Source organism: Archocentrus centrarchus, chromosome 13 (assembly GCF_007364275.1).
Source record: "Archocentrus centrarchus isolate MPI-CPG fArcCen1 chromosome 13, fArcCen1, whole genome shotgun sequence".
Taxonomy (NCBI): domain Eukaryota; kingdom Metazoa; phylum Chordata; class Actinopteri; order Cichliformes; family Cichlidae; genus Archocentrus; species Archocentrus centrarchus.
Window position 1 is genome coordinate 15,932,088 of NC_044358.1, and position 22,752 is coordinate 15,954,839.

The 22,752-nt window shown below is 41.0% G+C and overlaps 1 protein-coding gene across 3 annotated transcripts; it reads right to left on the minus strand.

Annotated features, from left to right (window-relative positions):
- Positions 1-21,787, minus strand: LOC115790336 (high affinity cationic amino acid transporter 1). Of its 3 annotated transcripts, none has more exons than XM_030744163.1 (12): positions 21,684-21,787; positions 10,458-10,864; positions 10,223-10,381; positions 9,963-10,134; positions 9,746-9,879; positions 9,443-9,665; positions 6,597-6,736; positions 5,924-6,026; positions 4,308-4,507; positions 4,037-4,188; positions 3,400-3,508; positions 1-3,307 (listed from the first exon to the last, which is right to left on the minus strand). In XM_030744163.1, the coding sequence occupies exons 2-12, from the start codon at positions 10,825-10,827 to the stop codon at positions 3,135-3,137; spliced, it is 1,935 nt and encodes a 644-aa protein (XP_030600023.1). In that variant the 5' UTR covers positions 10,828-10,864; positions 21,684-21,787; the 3' UTR covers positions 1-3,134. The 3 variants fall into 3 exon arrangements, with proteins under 3 accessions (XP_030600023.1, XP_030600024.1, XP_030600025.1); XM_030744164.1 differs by lacking the exon at positions 21,684-21,787 and adding an exon at positions 20,380-20,502; XM_030744165.1 differs by lacking the exon at positions 21,684-21,787 and adding an exon at positions 15,513-15,601.
- Positions 21,788-22,752: the final 965 nt, after the last annotated feature.

A 22,752-nucleotide genomic window follows, 5' to 3' on the forward strand; every position in this document is an offset into this window, starting at 1 on the left:
TTTAGCTTTCAGAAATATTTATTTACAGCAGGAACTATACAAAGCATAACCGATATCACATCATATGCTCAGCTTTCACCCCATGGTACACTGTGAACATTATGAAATATCAACATGATAAAATGCATTTATGGAGCATGCAAAGCACAGATGAAGCACGATGTGACCTTCTGACATGTAACCACAGCAAGTACAGCAAACCCATTGATATTACATAAAGGCAGTAACCCAAGTATGCTGAAAATGTATTTACAAAGACCACAAAAATGTAGCAAACTTTTATAAATGCTTTTTTTTTTGTCTTACTGACTCACAAGCAGCCACGTAAACAATGCTAAGTAACTTTCTGATGCATAGACTTTGCATGTTTATTTACAAGGTGAGTATTTTGAACTTTGACACTACTCCAGTAAAGCATCTACAGCGACTGGAATATGAAAATTATTCTGACACATCTCCTCAAATGGACCATAAGCTGAAAAAAGCCTCACAGTGTTGTTGCCATCAGCTGGTTACTGTTGAGTACATATTAGTCCCCCCCCCCCCCCACCCCCAACAGCCTCCTGTCAGTTACATTTCAGACTTAAAACAGAAATCAAATGGAAACATCAAATAATTATGACTGATTTTTCTGATACTGGTTTCCATATCTTTAACAAGATTTTACCTAAGCTGTTGATTGTTACTGAAATGTTTATTAGTGCACGCAGGAACATAAAAACACATCCTTTCGACCGCACAAGGAAATGAGTGCTGTTGTTTTACTAGGTGACCCTGCCGGGTGAGTTTCAGACACATGGTCATAATCTTTTATTAATCTTTTATTGGCAAAACTAAGTAACCTTCACAATAAAAATACTGCCGGTGTAAACTCTCAGCCTCCTGGCAGCAGAATCTTTAGGCAGTGCAAATCAGCAGATCTTAATGGAGTGCATATGTGCCTCAGTGACTTTATCCACTGTATTAATTCAGAAGTGAACAGTAAGAACCAGGAATGCTAAAATCATCATATAAACCACTGAGAATACTGTCGCTTTCTGGTAAGAAACAACTTGTCTGAGATCTTTAGTCGATGCATCTGCGGTATGAATTTGAACATCTGAGGTCACATCTTTCTCAAGTTATCACATTCAAGTTGAAAGTCGGCCGCCTGCCTGCCTGCCTGCCGGGGTGGCAGCGATACCCCGCAAGTCTTTTTAGGCTGACAGGTAAAGATCCTGCCTGCCGGGTCACCCCTGAAACACCTCTGTCACCAGAAGCAAACACAATTTATTAAGCCTTAATGCTCTCTTAATCATAATGTATTCTGCATTGTCATGGCAGTATAGATGACTAAACATTGATTAGTCACTGCTTGTTATATTTGTCAAAGGTCTGTTTAAACACGTCAACTCTCCTTATAGAGCTACAGATCACACCGTACCACTGAGAAACCTGCACAATAAAGAAAATGCACAAATTGTGTCGACGTTGCCAAATTCCAGAGTGTCAGATTGTCACTTGATGCAGCTCAGCTATCAACATGAGACGCCTAAATGATATCCTTCCTGAGTAAATACACCCATGGCGTGGTTTAGAGCGCCTTCTCGAGTTATCGTCCGCACCGCCTGCACGCTCGGCAGTACCCCATCAGGCTTTTTCAGGCCTGATGGGGGTAACAACCACACGACTGCTTGATCTTCACTCTTTCTGGATATGCACTATGGGCTTTAGCATTTCAAAATAAAAGCAAGCAAAAGAAGTGAGTGATATCGCCATGTAAACTGTAGGTGGACAATATCACAAACTGACTGTAACTCATCAGGTGAACGTGAACTACTTATAAATATAGGCTTTTTTTTAAATCTTAAGTTTACTTTATATACATAAAAATGTGTGTATAGGCACACAGTGATAGATGAATATCATATCTCTAAAAATTCATTTGGGAAACATGCACTTAAAATATATACTCAATTCAAATAAGCAGCTTTTTTTTTTTCTTTGGCTGAGTAAAAAATATACAACAGTCATACGCTGGTAAGCGTTTCTGTTGGTACCACCGATCAGAAAGACCTGCTCACACACAGATGCACTGTGAACATTACTCATAGCACCATGTTGTCTTTTTATGAGCTATACAATACCAAAACATACGGTTAAAACTCCAAAAGCTGTATTTTAGAGGTACATTTACAACTAAGATTTCTCAAATTTCCCACGAAAGGCACCGATGATCCGGTAAAATCCTCACCTGTGTCTCCTCTGCTAATTCACACCATCAACATATAAAAACGTCGAGCATTTTCAGGCTTGGTAAGCAGCAACGCTCTGAGCTTCAAATATATCATTCATTAAAAATCTGATATGCTGTTAGGAAACCAAACTGAAGTTTATGTAGACGCATTTATGCTCAGATAAAAAGTTTTTTAAAGCTTTTTGTTGACTAAAATTTTGCTCTTCTAATACTGTTTCAATTAAAATACTTGGCTAAGAAGCCTTTTTACAATCATCAGGTGGTCGACATTTTTTGGCTGGCATGATAATTGGGTTTTGCTTCATGTGTCTCCCAAACGTGCAGCTACAGCTTTTCAGATAATTTAATGAATCTCTTTGACAGTACAGAAGTTAGAGTCCCCTAAAAGAAAAGGGTAAAGGCTACACTCTGCTGCATCCAGCTCCTGCTCTCTGGCTTCTCCTCCTCGGTCCTCTTACTAGCTCCTGGTGTCTTCACCCGTCTTGTCATTGGCTGACGGCTGAGCCCCCCCCTCCCATGTGCTCTCTATGGACTTTCAGAGCTCTCTGTTTGGCTTTGCATTATGATATGCTAAGCTGAGGTTAGGTTTTATGTTAGCTCGTTTTGCTTGCTGATCTTTATTCAGGGAAAGCTCGCACACGAGAGCTGCCGTTTGAATTCTGACCTTTTTCTGTGAGTTGTTGGGGAGCCAAATTGTGGGTTTGTAATTTTCATTTTGTCTAAATTAGCTATTGATGGCATTTTTACATTAAGATGTGGCTGTTTTGTTTTTTTGTTGGCCTCGCCTCTCCCTGAAATCGACATACTTTCTTTGTAACAATCTGACAAACAGTTTCCTCATATTTTCCCACCTAATGCCGTTTACCCCTACTTTAAAAAACAAACAAACTTTTTTAGCTCAGAAATCGTCTTCATCTTCTGGTGTGGAGTTTTGTGTATCGTGTAAGAAGGCCTCCTTCTCTGTGGTCGTGTGCTCGTCCTTCATTGTGCAGCTGGCGCCGTAGGTGTCAGACCTGGTCAAGGACGCCTCTGTGCTGTGGCTAATACCGTAGCTGAAGTAGATAATGAAACCTGCCATAGAAACATTCATTAAAGGACATCAGTCACTTTTTAACAACATGATGACAGCAGAGATGTTAGCCGTTACTGCTGGTCAACAGTACCTAAGAGCATCCAGACACCAAAACGCAGCCAGGTTCCTCTGTCGAGCTGCATCATCAGGTACACGTTGACAAACATGCTAACGACTGGGACCAATGGGACCAAGGGGACCTGCGGATTGAGTATTTAATGAGTAAAAGAATACAACTTTACATTAACTATTCTTTAATATATGCTTACACCAAAAACATAAAGTAAAAATGTTTTTTTCTGTCCCTAACATCACATCACGTGCTGTATATACAGTATACTGCAGGGGTCCTCAAACCCAGGCATCGAGCTTCGGTGTCCTGCAGCTTTTAGATGTGTCCCTGATCCAACACACCTGAGTCTAATATAGAAGTCATTAGCAGGACTCTGGAGAACTGGACTGTATACTGAGGAGGTAATTCAGCCATTTGATTCAGGTGTGTTGGATCATCTAAAAGCTGCAGGACACCGGACCTCGATGCCTGGGTTTGAGGACCCCTGCAGTATACTGTACCTCATATTTCTTTTTATTGGAGCAATAGCATGTCATCTTTTCAGCATGTCACATGGATGAAATTACTTTCAACAGTATCTGAAACGGCGCGGTCACATGATTGGTGTGACAATGACACAGTGTGACAAAAGTGTGTGATAAAAGGACACACTCACCTTGAAGGCAAGCTTGGTTCTGCTCTGTGGCTGTCTCCATATAATAATGATTAGAATCAGGCAAAAAACAGCTATAATGCTGAGGACAGACAGAGACCAGTGTGCAAACCCTCCCTGAACTGCTACAACACTGAAGACACACACAAAAACACCTGGTGGGGAAAATAAGAGACGACACCAGATGAAGTACTGGATCTGTAATCGGGCAAATAAAACTGGATAAAACTGGGAATTTTACCCAGTTTTATCCAGAGAGTCAAACGTGTCTCACCGAGTATACTGGTGCAGATGTTGACGATGAGGCCAGACAGAGGTGAAGGCTCAGTGTTTCGAGGTGCAAAAAGTTTCTTGAAGGTAAAGTGATCCTCTGGCTGGGGTAAGATGTCAACATTCCCATCACTGCACGCAATTTCAGATTCATCCTGGGTATTGGCCATCTCGTAGCCCACAGTGGGCTGTCCGGGCTGGTACCTTCGCAAAACAAGAGAGAAACGGGCGACCGTTGAGCCTTCCAGACTGCACTGTGCCATCTAGCTGCTGGTTTCACGTTCACCTCTCTGTAACTGTGGAGAGGGCCAGCGGTTTCAAAGGGACTAAATATGCATGCACAGCTGTCTGGGTCACAAGAACATTCAACAGAAAGGCTCATCTTTACATATTAATAATTATTAATTAATATTTTTAAAGTTACAGTGTGTAAAATTATCACCACTAGAGGTCAGTAGATTGCAGTCAATTAAGATCTGCTTTCTTACTCCTCCCAATTCAAGTGCATAGTCCTGTGTACGGTGGCTGCTACAGGACATGCAACTTTTCGTCAGCTAAGAGACTTTACCCCATAACGCCGGCGTGTTTGTACGCACTACATTTTAACATATTTAAGTAATGGAACACTCAAACATAATAAATCATGAAATAAATAACGGATATGTTTAATATTCAATTGAATATTTTGTGGCATTTTATGTTTTTACCCCCGAGTCACCTCAAAAAGTTTGGCCACCAGTGAAGTGAGTGTCAGGCTGTCAGTCCACTATTTACCTGAGCTGTCAATGCTGAGAAGTGTCCACCTTTATTTACTCTGGAGACGGCTGTAAAACTTTGTGAAAGTCAGTGAAGCTCACTTCTGTCCAATGACACTGATACTGAGCTGAGTTGATGAGGATTTCCTAAAATTTTCTCTCGGTAAGTGCTGTCAGCCAGTATTAGTGAAACTCTGCACTCAAATAAACTTAAAAAAAGAAAAGAAAAGTTTTAAGACTAATCTTAAAATTAGAGAGGGTGTCTTTTTCCCAAATCCAAGTTGGGAGCTGGTTCCACTGAAGAGAGGCCTGAAAGCTGAAGGCTCTGATTCCCGCTCTAATTTAAATACCCTAGAAACCACGAGAAAGCCAGCAGTGTGAGAGCAAAGTGCTCTATTGGGGGGATATGGTACCCGATTACCTGAATACCTTGTATGTGAGGAGAAGGATTTTAACGTTAATTCTGGATTTAACAGGGAGCCAATGAAGAGAAGCCAATCTTCTCTCTTTCTAGTCCCTGTCAGTACTCTTGCTGCAGCATTTTGGATCAGCTGAAGGCTTTTCAGGGAGCTTTTAGGACAAGCACAAAGTCCTGACGTCCTGTATCCACAGCATGATCTTAATCTGTGAGTACAGGCTCCACTGATGGACATGAAGTCCTCATGGTGTATTTACCTTTTGATAACTTCCATTACATCCATTTCTACATTTATCCGTAACAGACTAGTCTGTGTTAGAACACTAATTGACTGACATCATTGTGGAAATTCAGGTCAGACCGGAGTGCCCTGGTATGCACCTGCTGGTTTAAAATAGCAAACCAAATACCTAAGGCTGGACAAATACGCTGAGTGATGAGGACTACCTGAGGACCAGCACACAAGCAGCCACCAGAGTATAGGCCAGCAAAGTCCCAATGGACATGAGGTCAACCAGGTCCTTCAAGTCAAACAGGAATGCCATCACAGCTGCAGGACACACAAGTGAACAAAATGCAGCATTAGCAACAAGTTTACAAAAGGCAAAAGAACAATACAGACATACTAAAAATCTCTTAAAATCTTGTACAGCTTAATTTATTTAGAAACTTGATTTTGCCACCATCCTCCTTCCACAAGGGGGCACTGTTGCCTTTGGCTTCACCTCAGCTACCTACCAGACAAAAGCCCTGCCACAAAGGTGGAGATGATGGGAGTCTTCCTCGCGCTGACACGCGCCAGAAACGAGAAGAGCAGACCATCACAAGCCATAGCAAAGATAATGCGTGGGAGTGGGAACATGGAGCCAAGGAGACTAAGCCGAGGGTAAAAGGAAGGAAGGAGGAGGAGGAGGCACAGATTTATAACTTGAAGGAATGTTGGTGAAGTGTGATTTCACACAAGGCCACAGCCATTCTCAGCCCAACATCCTGACAGCATGATGCTGCGGTCATACACGGTTAAGGGTGCGTTAGTGCGTTTAAGGCTGAGTACCGAAACTCTTACAGGACTGTAAGAAAGGAACCTGAGCCAGCCAGTTAGTTTAGTCTGTGACCTCACCTGCTGTAAAACCCGATGTTATTGTTGCTGTTAGAGGGGTTTTGGTTCGTGGGTTGATTTTGTTCAAGCATTTGAAGAGCAGGCCATCTTCTGCCATGGCCCAGATCACTCTGGGCATTGGGAACATGGCGCCTATTAAACTAGTACAAGGAGAAAAAGAAAAGCATGCCATGCAGGTCAATCCATACAGTCAGAAAATATAACACGTTTCTGGGGGAAATACCAAAATAAAAAAGGGAAAAACAGTGAATGCATGTCATATAAGTGAATTCAAAATGTAGGTCTATATGACTGCAGAGCAGATTTGATCCCATTCAGTTATAAGAGTACCACTGATGTTGGGTGGTAAGGTTTGGCTTAGGGCTGCAGCGATCGAGTATTTTAGAAATCAAGTATTCTATCGATTATTCCACTGATTAATCGAGTAATAGTAAGAAATACTTTTCTTAGTAATGAGCAAAAAGAAATATTCAAATGACAAAACACCTTTTTTTTTTAATGAACTGTTCAATTGTTTCCATTTTAGAAATTACAGCATTTTTAATCATTTAGCTGCAAACATCTGTCAGAAAACTAAAGCCTTTCATTGTATTTATGTGCCATATTTTCTCACGTATAATTAATAATCACAAGTCAATGTTAAATACTATCAGGTATACATATATCCTAAACCAAGGGATAAAATAAAATAGCTTCAACTCTTTTCTTGGAAGACTTTCTTACATTAGCAGGAAACAATAAAAGCTCATTTAAGTGTGATTAAAGAGAATGAGTCACTGCATGTGTGTGTCTGTGCGCGTGTGTGTGTAAGCCTTCAAAGGTGCATGAAGAAAAGTGAGCACATCCCTGTTCTCAGAACTGAGGTTTGTCCTATTTTGATGCAACATTTATAAGTGTGTCCAACCCCAGCCAGAGTTTTACTATATTTTTACTGGCCTATGGAGAAACAAAAAAAAACTTTTATTTTTTTTAAATATATTTTTAAAATATAATACAGTTTAATTAAATTAATGTAATATTTTATTTATATTCATCTTCATCTAAATCTGCAAAGTTACTAAAGCCTTGAAATAAAAATGGTCTCGTACACCCCATGCCCCCTTTAGACTCAGCCCTGCTTGTTGCAGGTATCGCTGCCATGTAATGCCGACAGCCTTCAGCGAGCTGCTGAATGCAAACATTGTATCAGACTAAGTTAACAGTTCGTCTGGATCTTTTATTTGAACTTCTGCAGGTTTTTGGCCGTGTAAAACAAACGGCGGTGGATGAGAGCAGCTACAAAGTTCTCCTTTGCTCCTGCTGGAGCTCGTTTGGTTTGGTGTTTGATGGTTTGGGTCGATGAAGGACTCCTGCCAGCTGTTCCCAGTAAAGCTTTAATGGTGGTTACAGGAAGAGCTCCTGCTTTGGACGCTAGAAAAATGTTTTCTTTCAACTCCACCTGAGCTCACTGGCTCCACCTTTTTGCTCTTCGCCGTGCGTGAGTGTGTGTGTGTGCGCGCGCTGCAGTTGCGGATTGAACGAAACATCAATGCAAAAATTTGCGTCGAGAATTTTTGTAAATCGAGTTCCTCGATGAACCGCTGCAGCCCTAGTTTGGCTCATAGTTAGCTTTGCATTTTATCCCAGAGGTGCTGATGGGATGTAAGTCCGGGCTCCCTGCACTCCTACAGCACACTCAGATTGTGTGTTGTTGTGTGTATTGTGTGTATGTGTGAGTGTGCGTATGCTACTTCAAAAACAGAAAAAGGCCTTTCACTGTGTTGCCAATTAGCTGGAAACATGCTACTGTTTAAAATAGCCAGTTTTAGCCAAACAGTTATTTAAGGATGGGCATGCCAATTAGTATGATTAACAATTAGTAAATATTATTTAAATAATCCATTATTAAACAACATATACACAAGACACAAGCAAAAATACACAATACATCATTACATCCGTCTATCCATCCACCTATTTTCTTCCACTTATCCCCTCATATCATTACATGTCTGTGAAATTTCCTGAGATAAAAAATTTTCCCCCAAAGATACCCTGTGGAGTTGCTTTGCTTCCATACAGATTCGTACTACAGGTGGCACAGCATGGTAAATGGTAAATGGACTGTCTGAGCGCTCAAAGTGCTTATACATCACGTTTACTTTTACCCCATTCATACAAGCACTTCCATGATTAACTAATGTAAGTGCTTTAATTATCTAACATTCACACACATTCACACTCCAACGGTTGCGTCAGAGAGCAACTTGGGGTTAAGTATGTTGCCCAAGTATACATTGACACGCAGCCAGGAGCAGCCAGGAATCGAACCGCTGACCTTCCGATCAGTAGGTGACCTGCTCTACCTCCTGAGCTACAGCCACCCCTAAATATCAAAAATACAGCCAACAATGCCCCAGTGCAGGCTTTTTTCTTTTTAAGAAAAATATTCTTTAAGATTTTAATATTTTATCAGGGAATGTACGTGTTAGACATAAAGAACATTAAACTGTAAATATACAAAGTTTTATCTGTACAGGAAAACTCCACAGGGCACCTTTCAAAAAAACCAAACAGGATTATTTGTGCAAATGTATTTCATGAACATCACCTTAAATTAATAAAAAATTCATTCTGCAAGTCAGCTCCATAAGATAATACCTTTCATGGTTTTTGCCACTTATTTTCATATTTAATAACAGATCCAACAAATTGTAAAATAAAAACAACAGTCATAATAAAATATTATTAAGTGTGAAGCATAAATTATAAAGGATATGAATTATTCATTCCTAAAAAAGGTGTGCTAAACAATTACGAGTCCTCCACGAGTGCTCGTGCTGAGAGGCAGCGGGAACTGCACTTACCTGGTCGACAGTGCACATAAAGAGCCAATCGCCACTGCATAAGTGGCTCCCTCCCAGCCCACATACTTAAAGGCCACAGGAAGAGGGCTGCTCTTGTCCAGCATGTAGTAAGGCATCATCACAGTGAGGGCTGCAGATACACCAAAGTACGCCACAAAACAGATGAGGAGAGAGGCCACAATCCCAACAGGAATGGCCCTCTGTGGATTCTTCACTTCTTCTCCTGGGGGAGGGAACATGACCCGGCATGTTAAGAGGACAGAGCTTCAGTCTGAGTCCTCAGTTTAATGTATTCTCTCTCACCTGTAGTGGCAATGCAGTCAAACCCTATGAAGGCATAAAAACAGGTTGCGGCACCGGAAAGAACTCCAGTCAAACCGAAGGGCATGAAGCCGCCTTTACCGAGATGTTTCTCGTCAGGGATGAAATCAGAAACACTAAAAATAACAGAAACATTTCATTATTTAAGGAATCATTAGGGATATAGACATTTTGGGAATAAGGTCTTTATTTCACCCACTTAGCACCAGAGCTTCTGTTGGCATTAAGAATTTCTTCAGGATCCAAGTTCCAGTTTTCTTTGTTTCCTTTAACTAAGCCAGAGATGACCACAAACACCAGCACCAGTACATTGATGCAGGTGAATACTTTATTTACCATCGCTGACTCTTTTACACCAACTGCAAGCAGTCCTGCAAGGAGTAAAACACATGAACGATTAAAAGAACATAATAATAAAACAATTGGACAACATAAGAGAGAGATACATTTGTTTCCAACCTGTCAGAATGATGATGATTAAGACAGCAAATATGTCTGGATATTCTGCCAAGAATCCGGGGGCTTTCATGGGCATGTACTGTTTGCAAAACAGCTCAATGTGCCGTCCAATAAGCTCATCAAAGGTTGCGCTCCACGCCCTGGCCACGCTCGAAGTTCCTGTGCAAACAGCATCCATGTAAACTTAACAATATCAAGAATGGCAGATAACTCCTTCCTTATTAAAGTATCTCACCAATGACATAGGAGAGGATGAGATTCCAGCCTGTGATAAACGCCCACAGTTCTCCAACTGTGACATAACTGTAGAGGTACGCCGAGCCGGTTCTGGGGACACGTGCTCCGAACTCGGCGTAGCACAGACCGGCCAGGACAGAAGCCATGGCAGCTATGAGGAAGGAGATAACAATGGCAGGTCCCGAATTCTCGCGGGCTACAGCACCAGCGAGCACGTAGACGCCAGCGCCGAGCGTGCTGCCGACCCCCAGGGCCACCAGGTCGAACGTGTTAAGACATCGAGACAAGCGGGAGTCTTCTGTGTTGTTGTCCACAACCTTCACTCTCAGAAGTTTCTTCCCAATGCCTTTTAATGATGACAAAATCATCTTGGCTTACACTCTGAAGAATTTTTACAGTAGATACCTGTTGAGAAAACAAGACAGGAATAAGGACAGACTAAGAAAAGAGTCCACGTAACTGCAAATGAAACAGGGCTGCAGCTATAGACTGAAATACTTTTGTCTAATTAATGACCAATAACAAATATACAGAGGAGAAAAACACACAGGTCATTTAAAATGAACTGCTCATTGGTTTCCATTTTAATAGTTTAACTGATTACAACATCCATCAAAAAAAATCTGTCTTAAATGCAAAAATAAATAATCACAAGTACAGTAATGTCAAATACAATAAGATATACATACAAACTTAATGAGGCGTAAGATAAAACAGCCTTCACTGTCTTCACAGCTAAACCGAGTTCTGACAGTGTTGTTGTCTGACAGTGTTGTATCCACTAGATGAGGTAAATTTGGCGTGTGTGCGTGTGTGCGTGCATCTTTAAGTGCGCTAATGAATGAGTCATTATGTCTGTAAGCCTTTAAAGGAGCATCAAGAAAAGCGAGGATATCAACATTCTCAGCAGTGGGATTCTCGTTGTGCTTTGATGCGATGAAAACGGATGTTCAAAATGGTGTCCATGTTAAAAAAAGTTATGTTAATAATTAATGTTAATAATAATTCAGTGTCCTAACTAACAGCCCCAGGTCAGTGGCTCTGAGTTTTACTGGCCCATGTATATTTTTACTGGCCTAACAGAGAGAGGGGAAAAAAAAGCTTTTATTTTATATTTTTAAATGTTAATATTATATTTTCTAAATCTATAATCTATTAATCTTAATTAAATAATGTTTGTAAATAAAAGATAAATAAAAATATTTCTTTCTGAAATAAATATGGTCTGGTACCTCCCCATGTCCCCCCTTCAGATTCACCACTATGAGCCTCACCTGCAGGTCTCACTGTGGCAGAAAGTAGGACGCTGCCAACAGCCTTCAGCAGCTGCCCTATTTAAATATCAGTTAAAACGGTTCATTTGGTTCATTTGAACTTCTGTGGCTTTACTGCAGGTTTCTCGCTGTGTAAAACAAACAGTGGTGGATGGGAGCAGCTACAAAGTTTACTTTTCTTCACCTTAGAGCTTGTTGAACAGCTGGTTTGATGAAGGACTCCCACCAGTTGTTTCCAGTAAAGGTTTTAATGGTGGTTACAGGAACAGCGCTGCTGCTTTGGATGCTAGAAAAACATTTTCTTTAACTCCACCTGAGCGTCCCAGCTCGTTAACGCCGTTCGTTGAAAAGCTGGGGCCTACATGGACTCAACGTAATACTTTTTATTCACACGCGTGCTCCTCGATTTGTTTCTATTGCAGGTCTATTTTTAGTTCTAACAAAGCTTTAAGCAGCTCTGACCTGGAGGCCATACTACAAAGCAAGTTTAACATAGCCAGGCTTTCTTCTTAGCTGGCTGGACAAAACCTAAAATCCTAGTCAGAGATAACGGCTATCACAGTGGTGATGGTAACCCGGAGCTTCTGCATTAAGCTCCATGCACTCTCATATAAAAGGGGCTGATCAACACACTTCTGCACAATATGGATCAATTAATGTCTGATTGGAATAGGTAGTGCTTATCAGATGACTGAGACAAAGGTATATGAAGGTTCTAAATATATAGTGAAAGTTTATTAAAAATATAGTGGTAAAAGGAATCGATTTGTTCTGCAAATAAGAAGAGATTAATGCTACAGAAAATCTTTAATCTAATGATTTGATCATCACAAACAAACAGAGCGGTAAATTACATATTTTAACTTGAGTTAATATTTTTTATTTTAACTTGAGTTAATATTTTTATTTTAACTTGAGTTAATATATATTTATTGTTCCAGGCTATTCCAGCTACTCAGAACTCAGCTGCATACACTTAAACATTAAAACTAGGACATTCTCCCACAGCCTAATACAGCAGACCCGGAATTCACTAAAGTCTGTAACCAGATCAAAGTGAAATTAATTTTATTGATTACATATTTGTTGTGATAAATAGCATATAAAAAGACTGATCAATTTTCTAATCTGTGTTCTAGCAGCTGCAATTCTAGCACACTTGGCAGCACATAAGGATCAAAAACAGCCATCATTTATTTAAGGAATGCATTCAATCACCAAATGATTGCATGAAAATTCGAGTGACAGTCAGTCCATGTGGGCCTAGGCTTACTTGATGGTCCTAGATTTGAAAAGTCACATCACACCAAGGTTGACTATACTGCGTCAGTATTTATTCTGAAGAAGTCTAAAAACAGCGACACTATGTTATCAAAAGCATTCGCTTTATTGCCTTCAAACGCATATGAACCTGAGTAACATCCCATTCTTAATCCATAGGGTTTAATATGATGTTACCCTTTGCAAATATAACACCTTTAACTCTTCTGGGAAGTCTATCCACAGGTTTAGGAGTGTTTATATGGTAATTTTTAACCATTCTTCCAGAAGCACATCTGTGAGGTCAGACACGAGAAGGCCTGGCTCACAGTCTCCGCTCTAATCCATCCCAAAGGTGTTCTATCAGGCTGAGGTCAGGACTCTGTGCAGGCCAGTCAAGTTCTTCCACACCAAACTGGCTCATCCATGTCTTTATGGAGCTGCTTTGTGCACTGGTGTGCAGCCATGTTGGAACAGGAAGGGGCCATCCCCAAACTGTTCCCACAAAACTGGGAGCATCAAATTGTCCCAAATGTCTTGGTAAGCTGAAGCATTAAGAGTTCCTTTCAGTGGAATGAGGAGCCGAGCCCAACTCCTGAAAAACGATAACGTGATTTCCCCTCCACCAAACTTTACACTTGGCACAATGAAAACAAACAAGTACCGTTCCCCTGGCAACCGCCAAACCCAGACTCATCCATCGAATTGCCAGACGGAGAAGCGTGATTCATCACACTTCTCCGTCAGCAACTGCTGACCTCACACTGTTTGCTGTGTCCAAATTCAGGGGCTGCATCCTTCGAAGGACCCGGCCTACGTAGGCCTGGTCATTTGAAGGATGACAAAGACCAGAAAGGCCGTAAGTGAGTGGATGTGAAGTTGGCCGGTCTAACCTTCATATCGGCCCTTACCTCAGAGTAGCTCCTTTCGTCTAGCAACCTTGACAGTGCAAAGCATAGCTGTGGAAAAGAAGCTGTAAAAATGGAGCCCTGCTCCTTTTTTGTTTTGGTTTCAGCTCTTAATTCAAAATAAGCTGTTAAAACAAGTATAACATGTTTCAACATCACAGAATAAAGATGAGCAAATGATTCAGTTTCAAATATACTGACAGCTCAAAACTATCCTGTTATGAAGCTTAACTTTAATCTCAGCCCAACCGATTGGCTCAGGAACAAATGAAACACTGAAATAAACCAAACATCTGTCATTAGAGATCACCTGAGTGAATTATATCTGTGTTTAACTTCCACTCGACAGCAAAAGGCAGCGGAAGTTTAAAAAGGATGTGCTGGGAGTCAGGCGTTCTCTCCGGGTATAGTGAGCATTGACCGCCCGGTCAGCTGACAGCTGGTGAGGCAAGCTGCTCTTAGACCAGCGGGAATGGATATCTCCGAAAAAGTTGGAACACTTATACAATTAAGCGATAGCTTGATAAATCAAGCAGATATATGAGACTTACACATCTACATTCTCTCCTGAAAACATCCTGAAAGTTTATTTTGTGTCACAGAAAGAGTCATATTCCAACTTTTTGGCCCCTCTCCTCCGCCATTGCTGCATTTGAATTTTGCTGCACAATGAACCACGGTAGGCCACGAAGGATACACCAGCCCCATCCTTGAAATCTGGGTAAAAGAAGGACACATTTGGAGGAGCCTTCGAATTTGGACAGCCTCCGTTGCCTCGCTGTGATGTAATCGGCCTACGGATGTGGACTTCGAAGGATGCAGCCCCTGAATTTGGGCACAGCTTGTGATTTTACATGGCCTACCACTTTGTGGCTATTATTCCCAATCACTTCCACTTCGTTACAATCCCACTAACAACTGACTTTGGAATATTTAGTAGCGAAGAAATTTCTGGACTTGTTGCACAGGTGGACTCACGGTACCACACTCGACTTCACTGAGCTCCTGAGAGCGACCCATTCTTTCACTGATGTTTGTAGAAGCAGTCTGCATGCCGAGGTGCTTGGTTTATACACCTGTGGCCAAGGCAGTGACTGGAACACCTCAATTCAATAATTTAGATGGTGAGTGAATACTATCAGCAATATAGTGCACACAGCCTAGTATGAATTAAAGCCTGCATTCTACACACGATCTGTCAATTGTATGCACTTTAAATATGTAGACTGGACTAACCTCTGTGGCTGTTTCTGCTCTGTTCACTTACTGTTATATATTATCAAGTTGTACACCAGGTTACAGTGGAAACATTACAAATCAATTTTAGCTCAATCAATATGGTTGCACCTATGCTAGATGGTTCACAATACACAAATGCTAAGTAAATAACATGAGTAATAAGTAAAACAATGCAGAATCAAGATGATAGTCAGCAATAATGGCAATTTTACGTATTTAAAAACATTAAGCCAAACCATGACACTCCCAATCAAGTCAGACCAGCGCTTACTGCGATTCCTGCCAGTGGATTGCTCAATCTTAAAGTCTGTGTTAAAAACAGCACAGCAGAGACAGATATAGATCTGCCAAACAGCACTGAAGTGTACTCACTTTTACAACACAGTACAAAGCAGGATCTTCTGCCTCTACCGATGAACTCAGCTGCTCTGCTTTTAGTTCAGAGCTCCACACAACTTCTCCCTCTAGTTCTGGAGTCAGTTTCAAGTGAATAGAGTTGGGGGAGACATTTGCAAGCACTGGTTTGACATGTGACACAGATGCCTCATAGTGTACAAAACATTCAGGTGTCTGCCTCACAAATAGAACAGTGACACATCACATGGCCTCAGGAGCAGCTGTGAAGCCAGAGCTAATCCCCTGGGGGCTAAACAAACACACTCCGGCAGGTTATCATCAATTCAAGAACACGAGATGGCCAGGAAATTATGACCCCATTATATTGTTTCACCCTCTTACAGCAATTTCCTCAACAAAGAGTTCAGGTTGCCCTGTGTTAGGAACTACGGTAAAAGTCTAAATTAACTGTGTGATGAGCGGATACATGCGTTAACAGTGGGGAACTGAGGATCTGGAGGACCAGCTGGATTCTTGTAAGATTAGGATCCCAAGAAAATCCATCTTTGCTAATCTGTAAGTCTGTAGCCAAACCAAGCTGGTTTAGACCAAACGTGTGCAAAAGCATCTACCTGCAGCTACCTGCTTAGGTGTGACAACATAAAGGCCAAGTATTTTTGGAAAGTGGCAACCTGTGAGTGATTTAAATGTGCATATTTTCCAACTTCCACATTATGAATTGTTTAACTACAGAGCTAGCTACAAAGACTCCTTGATGGGTTTCAAATGTCCTCAGATTGCTCATCGTCCCACAGTTTGTTGCTCTGACTGGCTGAAGCTGATGGTGACAGACAGATGGTTTAATCATCTGCCAAGTGTTTTTTGAGAGTGCTAGTGTTTTTCCAAACAGTTTACAAGGACAAACTTCCAGATGGATCTGTGTAATAAACTATCTGCCATGTCAGGTTAGGCTATTTCCCACCACTAGTCAGAAAGTTCTATTGGAGATCAGATTTAAAGATAAACCTCAGTCTGAACTTGACATTTTTGAGCTGCTTTTCTAGGTTGTGATGACCTGGTCACCTAGACATTTCATTTTGGTGTGACTACAACAACACGTGGTTGCCAAAACAAATAGAGCTGAAGCTAAAAAGGAAGTGAGTCTATCTGCTGTGAGTGGAAACTGTTAAAAGTAGTAAGGCATGAAAGAATTTGTCCTTATAAGGTGCGCAGAGGAAAACAAACATCATTTTCCTGGAATAAAAAGGTGACAGCAGCCAGTGGTTCAGAGGAAACTACAGAAACCTACTGAGGCATGGACATGATGGAACGTGCAGCAGCTGAGCTAAAAAAGGAGGGTGGGCAGGAAAGGGCACTGCCCTCTTCTCAGCCAATCAATGAGCACAACACCTGCTCATGGCACACAAGGGCACGTGGGTATATTTGGAATAGAAGTCAGTCACATGCTCCTCACTTTTTGACTGCAGGCAAAATACTTTTGCTCCTTCAAATGCCTTTTATAAATGCTGTGACGCTGAGGATACAATCGAGGATGGCAGGAGAGCAACAGTAAGAGCTCAGTAGATCTTAATGGGGTGCTTATGAGCCTCAGTGACCTGCAAACGGCTAAGTAAGAACCAGGGCTAAGAAATGCTAAAATCATAATAATTATAAGCCACTGAGAATAAGGTCATTCTCTGATTGGCATTATTATGGTGAGGACTGAGTCATCCGAGGTTTTTAAAAACGCATCAAAGGCATCACTTTCAAACGATCTCGTTCACATGACGTTCAAGAAACTTGACCTCTGACCTTGAGGTCAAGGTCATCGAGATTCAAAACTGTCCAAAATATTTAGTGGATGCATCTTTGGCATGAATATGAATATCCTAGGTTGTTCTCATGTTATCACGTTCACGTTGAAAGTTGACTGTTCGCCCCGGTGACAACAACACCCCCGTCAGCGTTTTCGGCCTGAGTGCTAAAAACTCACTTCACAGGTAAAGTGGCTCAGGTATTTAAAGTGCCGAGAAAGACTTTCTGGTGTTACTTTAGATATAAATCATTCCAATTCCAACAGAAACCACATTTTAAATGATTCTCTCCACACACACTGATGTTGAAGATAACACTATAGCCTTGAAATATGTTTGACTGGCACCCCAGTCCCAGATTAGGACTCCCACTGTTGGCTTAAAATGGCAGATCCATTACATAATACACCTTCAAAATCACCCGTGCCTGAAAAAACAAATTACCTGGGGCTCCAAGTATCCAACTTGTCATTATTTAACCTGAATTTGAGAAAAGCCGTTAACTCTCTTTAACTGCTATTTTTGTCTGCCTGAATTTAAAAGTAGCCAACAGATTACGACAGCCAGTTCAGACAACCTGTAACCACTTGGCATCTGAAGGGTCATTTTGCAGCACTACAAAAACCCCATCCGCCCTCGTGATGTAACTGGGGATCAAGTATAAAAAGCGGCACGTGGAGGAGGTCATAAAACAGACAGATACTAACTTTCCTTTCCAGGGGAATCTGACCTTGTAACTCTGAAGGCACGACAAACAACCAAACTATATTAAAAATATAGTTTGTGCTATTTTTTTTTTAGTTGTCTTGAGAAGTTCATGCCTTCAAATAATGATGCTCTGCTTAAACACTGCGGTACTGTTTCTTGACCTTGTAGAAAAAAGCGAGAAACAGCGACACGAACGACCCCCAAACCACTCAGACTCGACCTGAAGATTTTTCACTTCTTTGTGACGGTTTTTCTTAGTTTAACGGCTCACTGAAATTGCACAAGGACATGTTTGACAATTATATATATATAAACCCACTCTGGAACATTTCCTGTGTTTCGTATCTTTGTTTTGCCATCCATTGCAACATGAGGAAATCTCAGAGTCGAGGGAATCGTGGCACCTGTATCGTGGACACCTGACAGCACCTTTCCAGATGACATCGCGAAGCTTCGCAACAACATTCGGAAAAACCTGCAGACGTTTCAAGGAGTTTGTGCTTAAACAAGTGAACAAAGAATAATAATAATCTAGTCGTGATGAAATAAATGCACGAATAACAATTTTCATTGCAGAGCGTTCATTTTAAGGACAATCACCTGCTACTGTTGTGGTCAGAGGTTTACATATAATCATCACAGGCATGAATGTCATGGTAATTTTTGCCTTTTATGGATTTCTTTGAACTGGTCTATTTCCAGGGTGCAATGATTGTAATGCAAACATATTTAATGACTAAAAAAACAAAACAAGAATTGGTTGCACAAGTTTACATTTATTTTGGGTTTTCTGCTTGCTTGCAGAACAGCACCACAGGAACTATAAGCACCCTCAGCATGCTTAGATCTAATTCTGGTAACAGTTAAAAAGATCTGCTTTTGACCCTGAGCGGATTAAAGAAAATCCAAAATAAATTTAAACTTGTACACCCAGTTCTTGTTTTTTATAAAGTCATTAAAGATGCATGCGGTGCAGTCATTCTACCCCGGAAAAATAACAGTTCAAAGAAATCATTAAAACCTCAAAATTACCACGGCGTCCATGCCCATGATCAGAACTGTAGATTCTCACAGGGGCTCAATCAGAGATTATACAGACTGCTACTCAGGAGATAGACGCGGTGACACGACTGATTTGTATTTTTTTTTTTGTGGATCACACAAACAGATTCACCCAATAATGCGTTGCTCCTTATGAGACCTGTTATTTGGTACAAATAATTTACACAAACAGTATAATCAACAATAGTACAGTCTTGGGGATTGTGAGATGTTGACACCCTGGTTTAAGGTCATTAACATCTCCTTTGTTAAAATGCAGGTTACAGACTTCTCACTGATGCTTTGTACTCATGAATTCATATACTGTATGTTACATATGACACCAAAACTGCATCAAAACTACCACATTTACACTGAAAAAATAAGCACGCAGTTAAATGCTGAAGTGTGTTAAAAATCTGAATCCTGGCTTTGAAAAAATAATAAATTCAGTTATCCTTGGACACACAGATTAATTTGCATGTTTTAAGAACACCTTTGTGCCTAAATGGCTAACGAGTTGGGAACATGCAATTTTTAAAGTAATTTTTCTCTTTGTTTTTAAGATAAAAGGCAGAATAACAAACACTGATTACGTGTAAGACGTCCACACACAGAAACGCTCTTTTATCGTGGAAATTCATGTCAAGTCAGCACCCCACAAACTTAATTCTGAATAGTCCTGTTTTTTGTTTTTTTTAATTTGGACAGTAATGCCTATATGAAGTACAGTTACAGTATGTCCAGGTTATGCTTTTAAATTGTGTTTTTTTACATAAGAACGAACACAGGCCAACCTAAAGAAACATACATAGATTAGTGTGTAATCACATCTTCCAACAAACTGATGTATTCTTATAAATTTATAATTAATCCAGTTTGTAGAAGCCCCCCCCCCCCCCCCCCCCCCCATGTTCCCCCACCATATTTGACTACAGTGGCCGGGAAGCACATCTCCCTCCCGTCTAATCCCGTTTTAGGTTGGTGGCTGGAGACCGGCCGCATACTGTACGCAGTACATCTAAGGTGGAGAAGTTGTAGGCATCCACATGCTGTGGAAGGACATTTAAAGTTATGTACGGTCATACCTATGTATTATTGTCGGAGAAGGGGACCCCTTCATCAAAGAAGTGAAAATGTGAAGGAAAGAGGGAACTTAACCAGCATCTGAGTAAAGTGTCAGCCTCTTCCGCATCTCCTGAACTGACGTCAGAGCTCTAACACAGGAAAACGTGAATAAACGCGCTCATTTATTCCCGATGTTGTCTTATTGTCAGCAGATTAGACACCAGCTGACAATGAGCCGCCTAAACAACAACCGCAACAGTTTATTCACCTACCGTCAGAGTCCAACAGCGTGAGCTCCACTCCAAAGGCACTTTCTCTAACAGAGGCTAACAGCGGCAAACGCAACAGGCTAATCAGCTCACCTCTGTATGGCTGTCATCACACACTGACTCAACCATTTGTACTGGACTCCTTACGCAAAGCTTTACAGCCTCGTTAAAGGCGGACACCCAGCGTGGACAGCTGAGGTAAACAGCGGACTGACAGCCTCAGAGAGAGAAAAAAACTGGGCGGAGCCTACCTGTGTATAGGTGCATCCAGGGTAAAAAGGTAAAATACGCAAAACATTTAACTCACTGTTAACTGGCCATGTCCGTTTTTTATTTCATGATTTATTGCTAAGTGTTGGTATTATTCAAATATGTTAAAATATAGTCTGCGCATTTTTTTCTTTTTACACAAACAGTAGTAGAAACGCAGCCGCTGTGGGGTCCGGATCTGATGTTTTTGCTCTCTTTGCTGACTAAAACTTGTCTGTCCTCTAGATAATCCTTAAACTACGATTTTAGGCTCTAATCGTGAAAAAGCAGAACTCAGCTGACCGCAATCTGCGATCTACTGATATGTAGCGGTGAAAAGTTTACACACTAACTTCACAGAGCTCTATCATTCCATAAAAGAGGATAACTTCTCTTTAATTTCATTTATTTATTTTTACCTATAACATTGATAAGTTGCTTTTCTAAATCCGTTGTTGGAAAAATGATAAAAGTGCCAAACAGATTCTTAATATTTCTTAATAAACATGAATCCTATCACAGTTTTGTCTGCAGAAACAAAACACAGCTTCACATGATTACAAAATGCAACATATGTTTAATTAAATTTCATTTTTAGTGTTTTTTTTTAATCATAACTTTAACCATGTTATTAAGCCACAAAACATGAATAAAACAGATTTAAAATGTGCATACTGTATTTTCTGGTTATTTCCAGCGTGGGTTCACACGAGACTGCTGGAAATCACACTGGAGTTATGTGGCGCTATAAAAGGCAACGTTTCCCCCGCATGCAGAGACCAAACTTTTCCAAGCGCAAACTTCGCACCAACTCTTAGAATCGCCTTCTAAACCAGCGGACAAATCAATAACTGCGACGCACTCGACCACGTTAAAGTGTGCTGTATGAACAGAAAGGTATGCTCCGAGATACCACGCGGTTGCATCAGCCTTCCCTGACATTTTGCACTATGTGCAGTGCTTCTCTAAACTCAAGGCTGAGAAGCAAGCAAACTCTTGCTGTTTTGTTACAGCCTAATCAATTTATTTATAATAAAAGTCTAATTATGAGGTCTTACCTAGTTTAAGAAGATGCAAATTAGTTAAGACACTCCATTTTTGACAACGGTGACATAAAAAAAAAAAAGGCTTCCTCCTACAACTAATTCCAGGGAAGGTGTGCCGCTCAAGATAGGGAGAAGCCCACCCATCTGTGGCTCCGCCCACGTCTCTGTAAAGCAGCCTTGCAAGCACCAGATGGCACTCTTTACAAGTAAGAGCTTCAGCATCTTCTCCCAAGGCATCCCTGATGGTGATCAGACACAACAACACACCCTGCAGTCATGTGTTAATTTTAAAATTATCCCTAAATCAGTGTGCATACATTGACATTTTCCCCCTGCGGTTCCTCCTTCCTTTCATCATTGCATACAAACAGTCACATCAACACTGGATGAATATGGCTTGCATGTGAAGTTGCAAAAGTCTCCACTGGGAAAACAAAGCCGTTAAACTCCACGCTCGGAGTTTCCTGCTGAGGCTGTTCGATGGCATCATGTGGTGATCCTCTTATTCTAGTCTGGATCTTAATACATAATACAAATGTACACTGCGATTTGGGATTATCAATGTAAAGGCGTCTTAAGTCAAAGCAAAAAGAAGTCACAGATCAACACTGCAGAGTTTCCAAGCACAGCAGTCTTTTTTTGGGGGGGGGGGGGGGTCCTGCTGAAAATAGCTGCAGAAGTTCTTGAGATCAAGCTGCTCTAAGATTCCCTCCTTTGCTTTGACTGTAACTACTACATGTATCAAACCTCTCTAAAACATAATTGGTAAGAGAAGTGCTCTGTACACTGGCTTATCTGACATTTCTAGATTTATGGTTGACTGCCGCTCACCCTGTGGACCAATTGTAGCCTGCCCTGATAAATGGGAGTGGGTGGTCTTAGGCAATTTTAAAGCAATGCAGTCCTTTTGGGAAACTGAGGAGGAAGTACTTGGAAAGAAATACTCGTCTGTCCCTTTCTTTGGGAGTATTCAGACGTCTTATCTTAACCACGTTAATAAACAGGATCTTCTGGAATCTGTATTAAAATCAGTCTGCCACTATAGGCCAGTGTTTCCCAGCTGTGGTTATCAGGAGCTTGA